This window comes from Phoca vitulina, unplaced genomic scaffold, assembly GCF_004348235.1.
Source record: "Phoca vitulina isolate PV1807 unplaced genomic scaffold, GSC_HSeal_1.0 scaffold36, whole genome shotgun sequence".
Classification (NCBI taxonomy): domain Eukaryota; kingdom Metazoa; phylum Chordata; class Mammalia; order Carnivora; family Phocidae; genus Phoca; species Phoca vitulina.
Window position 1 is genome coordinate 2,792,791 of NW_022589739.1, and position 9,825 is coordinate 2,802,615.

The 9,825-nt window shown below is 50.7% G+C and overlaps 1 protein-coding gene across 3 annotated transcripts; it reads left to right on the top strand.

The window, feature by feature from the left end:
• The first annotated feature begins 4,045 nt into the window (after positions 1 to 4,045).
• Positions 4,046 to 9,242, top strand: LOC116646463 (calcitonin receptor-stimulating peptide 2-like). Of its 3 annotated transcripts, none has more exons than XM_032427218.1 (5): positions 4,046 to 4,159; positions 5,359 to 5,453; positions 6,190 to 6,324; positions 8,332 to 8,516; positions 9,096 to 9,242. In XM_032427218.1, exons 2-4 carry the CDS (start codon positions 5,368 to 5,370, stop codon positions 8,489 to 8,491), a joined length of 381 nt encoding a protein of 126 aa, XP_032283109.1. In that variant the 5' UTR covers positions 4,046 to 4,159; positions 5,359 to 5,367; the 3' UTR covers positions 8,492 to 8,516; positions 9,096 to 9,242. The 3 variants fall into 3 exon arrangements, with proteins under 3 accessions (XP_032283109.1, XP_032283107.1, XP_032283108.1); XM_032427217.1 differs by having other exon boundaries at positions 4,060 to 4,159; positions 8,290 to 8,516; positions 9,096 to 9,208; XM_032427216.1 differs by lacking the exons at positions 8,332 to 8,516; positions 9,096 to 9,242 and adding an exon at positions 7,227 to 7,700 and having other exon boundaries at positions 4,051 to 4,159; positions 5,361 to 5,453.
• Positions 9,243 to 9,825: the final 583 nt, after the last annotated feature.

Here is a 9,825-nt window from a genome sequence, read left to right on the forward strand (position 1 = left end):
TCCCAGACTGGGTCTGTGTGTAGTCTCTAGGACGCACTGAGCCTGGGATCCACCATCCTGAGCCCTGTCCCTTGCTCAGCTCACTTTCCTTTGCTCTGTGCCTAAGTGCATTTGCATCCTTTGAACCAAGTCTTCCATCGCTGATTCCCCCCCAGCCTTGCCAGTATACGGACGCTATACAGAGTTCTCCAGTTGGGAGCTTTTATTCCCTCGTGGCAGTGCCGCACCAAGGGTTAAAAAGGAGGAATGCTGAATAAGGACATCTTGGAAGCAGGGTGTCCCCAAGCAGAGGCCACCAACTGGCAAGGGGAAGAGATGTGGCACAAGGTAGGTGTGTCCTAAAGTGCTGAAGCTTTTGGGGACTGAGGAGAGGGGTGCCCCATGGTTCGTGTCACTGACGGCACACTCGGGGCTAGTCTCTGCCTGGCTGGGGGTCTCTGCCTGCCCCCGCAGCCCCGTGAGGCAGCCTCGCCAACCGCGTTCACAGCCCGCCCTGTGGGTGGGGGTATTTGCCAACGCACCAGCAAAGGCTGCACTTGCAGTCGCGCGTGGAGAGTGTGTAGAGGCTGAGGATTGTGCACTGCGCGCTCAGACTTGGAGAGCCTGGCGACAGTGAGAAGCTTCCACTCTGTGTGCTGAGGGCAGCAAATCAGGACCTCGGACTTTCCCGGGGAGGTTGGGAGTGAAAAGATCGGGTGGAGGGGTCCTAAAACCCTCCAGTTGGAGGGGTCCAGGTGCTGCATAATTGCGTTTTAGGGTATGCACTTAAAATTGACAGTCACTGCAGGTATGATGATGGCAGATCGTGATCATACTGTTTGTGCATGGGATCCCATGAGAAGCCCAGAGAAGTTTCAAGGATTGCCTGTTTCAGAGCGATCGGCACATAGAAAGATCTAAACTTGGTTTCACTTGCTAATCAGGCATGAGCTCAGTGGAAAATGGTTTTGATTCATTTCTTCTCTTTATTTTATTCAAGAAGGTTGAGAGGATAGTCAGGGGGATTGAGAAGATCCCTGACTCGCTGAAACTCCCAATTCTCCTCCCGCAGGAGGACAGGAAAAAAGTAAGTGGGGACTCCAGCCCCCACCCCCAGACAAAGCTAGAGACAGACAAGACCCAAGAATACCAACTGACCGTCCTTCAGTTTGTCCTCCGTGGGCAATGGCCAGAACACTTGGGGTGCAGCCCTCAGACCACCTCAAATAGGACTATTAGGGAGTACCATGGTCCTTCTTGGGAGTGGTGGGGTTCTTAGTCTGCCAGAGGTGCCCCTATGGTGAAGACATCCACCACACTCAGGAACATGGTCTTGTCAGGGATCTGGGTGAGGCATGCAGAGCCCCAGTTATACTTACATATGCCTTCCACCATGGCGGGCGTGACTGGAGGGTTCCCCTGACAGCGTGTAAGGAGCTGGAACGGGCTCCTCGGAAGATGATCAGGAAGTTGTTGGCCATTGATCTTCTAAATTTCCTTGAGAATGAACCTCTATGGTTTGTTTGCCTTGCCCTCCAGGCAGCAGTGTTACAGGGCTGTGTGGAAGATGATCTGGTAGGACCAACTGGTGCTGGGCTCTGCGTCTAGCCCTGAACCTGTGTGCTCAGGCACCCACAGCAGGGAGGAGACATTGCTGCCATTCCCCAGTTGTGGTGGTTGCAGCTACGAGGCAGAAGACCAGCGCGGGGCGCAGGGCGCGGGGTTGGCGGGGAGGTGGGGCATGAGTCCCAATGGGGATGGAGTCCAACACCGTGAGCCTCTTCACATCAAGTTATGAAATAAGATTATAAAACCAAGAGCAAAATACTCAAGCGACTATTTTAAAATCAGTATTTTCCTTGGCGACTTATATATTAGATCGTGTTCTGTGTAGCCTCAATTTAGAGAGGCTCCAGGGATAGCTGGACATAATCTAAGCAGCCCGCACGCGTGAACGTCTAAACTTCCTTGAATCTACTCGGTAAATCAGGGATGGACTCAGAGGGGAATGGTTTTGTAGTTTACGCTAGGAGAAAGAACCCGCCGTCCTGCCAGCCCGCCATGGGGAGAGAGTTTTACACACCCGATCCCCAGTCCCGAACTTCCTCCCTCATGGTGGGGCAGCACCAGGAGTTAAGGATGGACGAAAGATGCACAGAGGCATCTTGGAAAGTCGGTGTCCCCGAACAGTGGCCACCAAATTAGAAGGGAAGGAGATGTGGTATAAGGCAGGTGTGTGCTATGAAATGCAAAGGCTTCTGGGGACTGAGGAGAGGGGTGCACCGTTGCCCGGATCACATACGACGTACCCGGGCATTATTTCCGCTGTGCCTGGGAGAACCACCTCACTGGGGTCTCTGCCTGCACTGCACAGACCTGTGAAGTAGTCTCCCACCCACTGTGCCCGCAACACCACACTTGACGCGGGGACCACGGCTGCCGCGGGGACCACGCTTGCCGCCACAGCCACGCTTGCCGCTTCGGACACACTTGCGGCCACGGCCACGCTGGCTGCCCAGGGAGAGTATGTAGAGGCTGAGGCTCACGTGCGGCGCTCAGACTCCGAGATCCTGGGAACAGTGAGAAGCTTCTTTCTCAGCACTCTCGGTGCTGAGGGCGGCAAGTCAGGACCTAGGACCTCCAGGCGAGCTGGGAGTGGAAAGATCAGGTTGGAGGGGTCCTAAAACCCTCCATTTGGTGTCCTGGAGAAGTGGAGGTGCTACGTGAGAGAGCACGCTTACAATTGTGAGTGCAGGTATGATTTCAGCAGATCATCACCATGCCAAGTGTGCATGCGATCCCGTGAGAGAGAGAGAGAGACTCGGAGGCAGGCTCGGGCCGCGATTCACAGTGAACCCACGTGGATGCCCCGGGTGTCAGACCCCCTGCGCCGGCCTGTGCTCTGGGGAGTGCGCACATGTTTGAAGACAGAAATGAGTTTGTAGGAAAGCTTTGCGCGTGAGCTTTAGTATCCGCAGGGACTCTTCAGTACCTTCGAGCGTGCTCTGCTCTCTAGTGGAGGACTGAAGTATGGCAGAGGCGGGCACAGGGCTGGAATTGCACGCCACAGGGACAACTTGGCAAACAGCAGCCGGAAGCAAGGGGCAGCTGGGCAAATGGCTCCAGCAGGGTGAGGAGCCAGAGGTGATGGATGACAGGATAGGAAGAGGAAGGGCTAGAAGTCCGTTTGGAGGCTTGGGAAGCATCAGTGCCTAACACCTTCAGGCTCAGGCCCAGCAGGGCTTCCAGGTCCTCCTAACCCACATGACAGACCACCCAGCATGAATCCAGGAAGCCACACAAGGTGGGAATCTGGAAAATTGAGATTGTGATTTCACAAAATCCCTCTTTGGGCCTGAGGGCTCTCATAAATTCCTCCCCCGCTGGGGGACAGGCACATGGCTACTAACCAACAACATGTTCTCAAGCTGGGAATATGGTCCCCATTTCAAAGATGAGTACATTGAAGTGCTGAGAAGTTAATTGCCCTTAACCTTACTGCCTGGAATTGAGTTCTACTGACAAAGTTCTTGCTATCACTCCCATCTCTTGCTTCCCATGAGCTTTGCCCCTCTGTAATTCCAGCTATTTGAATCAGACACCCTGCTTGTGTCCAGAATCAATGTTGCTGTACGTTGTTAACCGTCCAAGCCTCACTTGGACGGGGGATCTAGGGTCAGACTTGGGGAGCTAGGATGCCCTGCTTCCTAGATCTTGCCCTATACGACTGCACCTCTGGCGATGGAGAGGGGTGCACATTCAAAACCCAGCAGAACGGAACAGGTGAAATTTACCATGACGTCAAACTGCCCTCAACTTCCTGCTCATATTAAGGGTATTTCTCCTCAGTCCCCACCATCCCTCTCCCTCCCTCCACTCCCATCAATGACCTCAATGCAAATACAAGAGGGATGGTCTGGCAGAATGTTCTAGGTTCTGGACGTAAATGGGTGACACAATCTATCGGGGTATGAGATCTGTCCTCTCATTGGTTGCTCAGAGCTCCTGGACCACCCCAGACCCAGAGCGGCGGGAATAAGAGCAGCTGCTGGTGCTGGGAGGCAGCAGAGCCACCGCTCCGCTCAAGTGTCCCTGCCGCTTCCACAGCGCCATCGCCTGACGCCAACGCTGCCGCAGCTGCCACCGCCTGGGCTCCAAGCCACCTGCTGCCTGCTGCCAGGTGAGCCCCGAGATTCCTGCTTAGCTGTGTGATTCTCTCTCTCCTTCTTCTTCCCTCCCTCTTCTGCATTCGTCTTTCTTGTAGCTGCTCTCCCTGCGTGTCTTAGAGTCTCTGTGCACTTCTGTCTGGGTCTCTTCATCACAAAATCTCTGTTACTCTACAATTCATCGCAGGCTCCTGCCTCAGGTAACACTGGACAGTCTCGGTTCCGGGACTCCCTGCTTCACTCTGCACTGAGACAGGCTTCGGTCTTGCTGTTCTTGCTGCACTTGCGCTCAGGACCCTGGAACTCCACAGACACCGCGCACACAGTGGGACGCAAGGGTGCTCACGGATCCTGTTTGTGCCTAGTGGTCCCTGGGAAATCATTTCGGAACTTTGGCCAGCCTCAGTGGGGTCAAATAGGCTCAAAATCCTAGAGGCAGGCAGCCTTGAACAGTAAGCCCCATTAGTGAGTTCTGGGAGCTTTTCCCCCCTGCTTTAAGTCCTAGCCCCAATTTAAGACTCTGCTTAAGCTTGGTTCTTGCAGGGAATTCTTTGCCAGAGTGCAGAGCAGGTGAGCAATAGAATTTGTTTCTTTAGTTTCTCTAAGATTCCATCGGTAGAGATATTCCCTTTTAGCTACCTCCCCACGCCCCACCAGGTATGAGCAAAAGCCCCACACAGGGAGGTCAGCTCTGTGTTGCATTATAGGAAAAGCTATTGTGACAGCATTCAGAGACTGTCCTCACTGGAGACCTGGCCAGCTGGAGATTGGGTCTGGGGTGGGGAGTACAGATGTTTATTCATTCTCCCCTCCCCACTTTGGCACTAGGAACCCTCTTTAGCTTTGCTAAACAAATGCATGCTGTATTCTCACCAGACCGTCCAGTAGTCACTTCACTGACAAAAAAAAAAAAAAAAAAAAACAATGGGAAGGTAAATGGTCACTGGAAACCATGATGCAAGGGAGTTCCAGGTAGGGGCAGGACCAGAACCCAGGTCCTTGGGCTCAGGAAAAAAAATTTTTTAATCAAAGATTCCAATCAATTCATTATTGGTGAAATATACAAAAACTCACAGAAATCACAGGAGTTCCAAACTTATTTTATAAAAATAATAAAATATTTATCAGTATGTACAAGAACATCAGGATTCACTCTTATCAATGGGCTCATGGAACTATGAACTGCTGTGGGGACATCATTCTTCCCTTGCAGAGAGGTACCATGGGCTTCTGGAAGTTCTCCCCATTCCTGGCTATTGGCATCCTGGTCCTGTACCAAGCAGGCGTCCTCCAGGCAGCACCATTCAGGTAAGACAGCCCTGCCAGGAGTGTACTCCCTTCCCACTGCTCCTGGCATCAAACCATTCCATTCTCTGGTGGGCTAAAAGGTTAACAACCAGCTCTCAGGGGGGGAAGGTATGCATGTAACCTGCATAAGGGTTTATTATACACATTTTATACTATAAAGATATTATATACAACTTAAAAACAAATAGTATATACTACTCTTTATTGTAAATTTCATATAGTTTATTGAGCCTTATGGAACAGTCATTGCTATTTATCAAACATTTGTATCTATAGCAAACCTATTTATCTAATTAAAGCACAATTTGAGAAATGAATTGCATACTAATCTAATTTTCCACTGAATTTGTTCTTATTAGATCTAATATGAGACCTCTTAATCTAATTTCTCACCCTTACACAAATATTTTCAGATTCAAACTAATTGTTTTATCAGTTAATCCTTAATAATAGCTAAATTTAACACTAAGCTTATAATATTCCTGAAAAATCTAACCATCACTTTCACCAACCTATATATTCTAGTTCCAGCAGTCCACGTCAAGGTCACCCTACTGCCTGACTACGGGTGAATCAGTGTTTTTTGGAAGGACATTGGACTCATGCCCTGTCCACTAGGATTTGGGGTGGCCATATCCTTAGGGAAAACACAGAGAACAGGAAGCCTGGCTACTGATCCAGGGGAAGTGGTAGACAGAGGCTCAGAGCCTCTATTGTGCTTGCTTCCCCTCTGTAGGTCTGCCTTGGAGAACCCACTGGAACCTGCTACACTCACTGAGGATGAAATATGCCTCCTACTGACTGCAGTGCTGAAGGACTATGTGCAAATGAAGGCCCGTGAGCTGCAGCAGGAGGAGACTGAGGGCTCCAGGTGAGGCTCCCCACCCGGCTCAGCTCAGGGCAGCCCCTCCCTCCTGTCATGCCCAGGAAGGCATATCCCAGGAGGTAAGAGAGAACACAGCTGGACAGGAGGCCAGCACACTGCCATTGTTCACCTGGGCCTGGGGCCCAGCTATTCTCAGGCTCCACTGACAACAGAGGTCACACAGAGTCTATGGTTAGAGCACATGGAAAAAGATCCCTTTCTGAAAGCAGTTGGGAAAGGTATGACATCCCCCACTCTGGAAATTGGGCTGGTAGTACTGAGGGGACTTCCCAGCATTGGAGGAGTTAGGACAGGTTACGTGTGAAGCTGGCAGACAGACCACATGTATCTCAGGAGATTTTAAAAATTAGGCTTCTTGTGCACCTGCATGTGGCATTCGTTCACACATTTGCAAGGTGAAGCCAAAGGCTTTGCAGAGGGTGGGCTTGGGTAGAGCAGTGTCTGAGGTAGGTCTGGGGTCTTTATTGTGTAGGATCTGTGGAGACTCGCATGTTGTCCTGGGGCCAGACACCCTTCCCCAGCCTCACTTCCCCGTGTCCCCTGAGCTTGGAGCACACACCAGCCCCGGGCCTGGCTATGGCCCCGTGGGTCAGAGGCATGTGATGCACATGCAGCTACCCCGAGAATCTCAGTGCAGAGCATGAGGACTGACATAATGCAGCATGAGGAATGCTAGAAAAGGCTACCCCTTCCCCACGCAGCCCTTCCCCACCTTGCCCTAGCTCAGCAAACCTCTAGGTTCTCCTGATGGAGGATGTGTGAGCTGCCCTGCTGCCTGCCCCTCCCGCCTCTGCTCGAAGTGCCCCCTCCCTGGTCTCACCTTCTGTGTGATAGCCACACGGGCAGACCCAGGACGTGGTACCACCTGGCATGTCTTTTCCCTGCAGCCTGAACAGCTTCCGAGCTAAGCGGTGCAGTAATCTGAGTACCTGTGTGCTGGGCACATACACACAGGACCTCAACAAGTTTCACACGTTCCCTCAGACTGCAATTGGGGTCGGAGCCCCTGGCAAGAAAAGGGTCATGGCCAGCAGCTTGGAGAGAGACCACGGCCCTCACATTGGCATGACCCGGGATGCCTACCAATCCCCTCCCTCGACTTTTTAATTTCCTTTCTCCCTTCCTTCCTATATTGTGGTACATGTGGTCCTCTCTGGTTGCTGGTATCAGTGGTTTTCTTTGTGGCAGTGGATGTCTGGAACCTCAGATGGGAGGAGAGCAAGATGTTTAGGCCAGACGAGAAGCCCCGAGGAAGAGATGGGGGGGCAGCCCTGTGACTCCCCTGAGGAATCGTAGCCCAGATTCTCAGTCCTGCTTGTGAATGTGTTTGTCATTGGGGAATAAAAGTATATTTGTAAGAAGACCTGAGCGGTGGTGGTTATTGCTCTGGCCCACACCACAGGCTTCACAGTCTCAGGGACCTGTGCTTAGAAGTAGCCTTAGCCCCATGGTAGCTGGATCCAGGGCGTAGTGAGTAGTCCTGTGACCAGCCTCAAGTAGCCGGACAGGAGCAGCACGGAGCAGGTAAGCACCTCTGGGACTCAGTGCTGGAAAGTCTCTTCCTCTTCCAGGTAAGTCTGAGGAATTTTTCTATTTCTAAGAAGGGATACTGGGTGCCTTTGAGTGGAATGTAGCTTCTAGACAATCCTTGAGTTGGGTCAGTGTGGGGCTATAATTCTGTCTCCTAAGCCTCGCTTGATTTTTAGTTTATTTATACAGGAAAGATAGGCTGTTACAGCTCTGTGTTCCATGGCCACTACCTAAAGCCACTTTGGGCTTTCGGACACCCCTGGGAATGTCTGTGGAAGTGATCATGGCATTTTCCCCAGAAGCCTATGTAGTTCTATAGCGATCACTGTGATTAGGGGAAAGATGTACCGTTAACAGGCGCCTCTCATTTTCCCATGAATATCCCATGGGGCAGATAGGATCTCTCTCTCTCTCTAACAGCCTCTCACTGACGGGCCCCTTTTCCTCCATCCTGCAAATCAGCATCACTGCCCAGAAGAGCCCCTGCAACAATGCCCCCTGTGGGACCAATCCTCTGGAAGGCTTGCTGGCCAGAGCTGAGCGCATGGTGAAAAATACCTTCATGCCCACCAACGTGGGCCCCGAAGACTTTGGCCGTCACCACAAGGAACTTGGGGCCTGAGCAGTGAAAGGACTCCAGGAAGAAGGTGACTGCCATTCTAGTGTCAGATGGGAGGATGGAAAACCTGGTATTGCGGGGGTGCAGTCCACACTTTAACCCTCTGAGAGCCCACATAGTAGAAAAAATCCACAGGGCAATGTGCCCACTCCAGTGTCTGCAGGGAGAACAGGGAGTCCCAGTAGCTGAAACTCCTAGAATTTAGGTTCATTCCCCTCCATTTGACCAGTATCTCCCTGTGATACTGAGATCATTTGCCAGAAAAGATAGATTTGTTTATTTAAATGGCTATTCCCTGCACTTACAACTGTGATTATTCTATCTTTGGGGTTTGAAAGGTAATGACATGCTTTGGGTGTAAACACTATAATGTCATGTACATCTGAATTCAGAGCCTACCCCTGGGATCACGAACTGAGTTTGCCTTCTACCAGCTGTAACCACATGCCAGACGTGTTTTCCGAGCCCGTTTCCCCATCTGTGAATCAAGGGCAACAATAGTATCTACTTGCTAGTAGATTAATATAAAGACTGAATGAGATAATAGATGTCAATATTTTCACAATTAATAAGTTACTAAATTCTGGCTGTTATTTTTTTTTTCTAGGTCACCATGAAGCGAACTCTACTTCTTTTAATTTATAATGAATGCAACTCATAGGATAAGGAGCATGGAACACACATACATCTGCATGCTTAATATTAAAAACACTGTCTGAAATAAACTAAAGCTAAATAAATATAGAATAAAATCATTGCAATTACCTAGTGTGCATCTTTTTGTATTTAATTGTTCAATAAATATAACAGCATGTCTCGCTGGCTTCTCTGGTAGCAAAGATGGGTCCTGTCAGCCAACCTGTTGATGTTGGCAATCCTGCAAAAGCTCAGGGGGACGGGGAGTAGCTGCCGGGTGGGTGTCTGGGGGCACATAATAGATACTGTGCCTGCACGGAACTCTTTGAAGAAATGTTGTCACTGGTGAACTTCGTCAAGATAAGAAAGGGTTTTCGATACACTTAAGAGGAGTGCTTACTGCTTTGTATGGTGTTTCTCCCAGGAAAGCCTAGAGACCTGTGAAGGCTTTGTTGAGCAGGCTGACCCATGAAGCAAATGCAACATGCTTGGGATGGGACAGGTCCTCAGCATCCCTTAGCGGGATGAGAACTCTACTCTATACATCTCAAAGACAATTCCCCTTTATTGTCAGAGTTCCCTGGTCCCCACAGATAACAGAGGTTATCTGTGCACTTCCCCTTGACTCAGGTTTGCCCTTACCCAGCCCTGCCTTTCCTCCCCATCAGCACTCCTCATACACCCCAGAGCCTGCAAAGCCC

Bases quoted from the DNA above. Each gene is read 5' to 3' on its own strand.
- LOC116646463 (XM_032427216.1), top strand. From the start codon at position 5,368: ATGGGCTTCTGGAAGTTCTCCCCATTCCTGGCTATTGGCATCCTGGTC. The intron at 5,454-6,189 runs GTAAGACAGCCC...TCCCCTCTGTAG, and splicing joins CTCCAGGCAGCACCATTCAG to GTCTGCCTTGGAGAACCCAC. The intron at 6,325-7,226 runs GTGAGGCTCCCC...TTTTCCCTGCAG, and splicing joins GAGGAGACTGAGGGCTCCAG to CCTGAACAGCTTCCGAGCTA.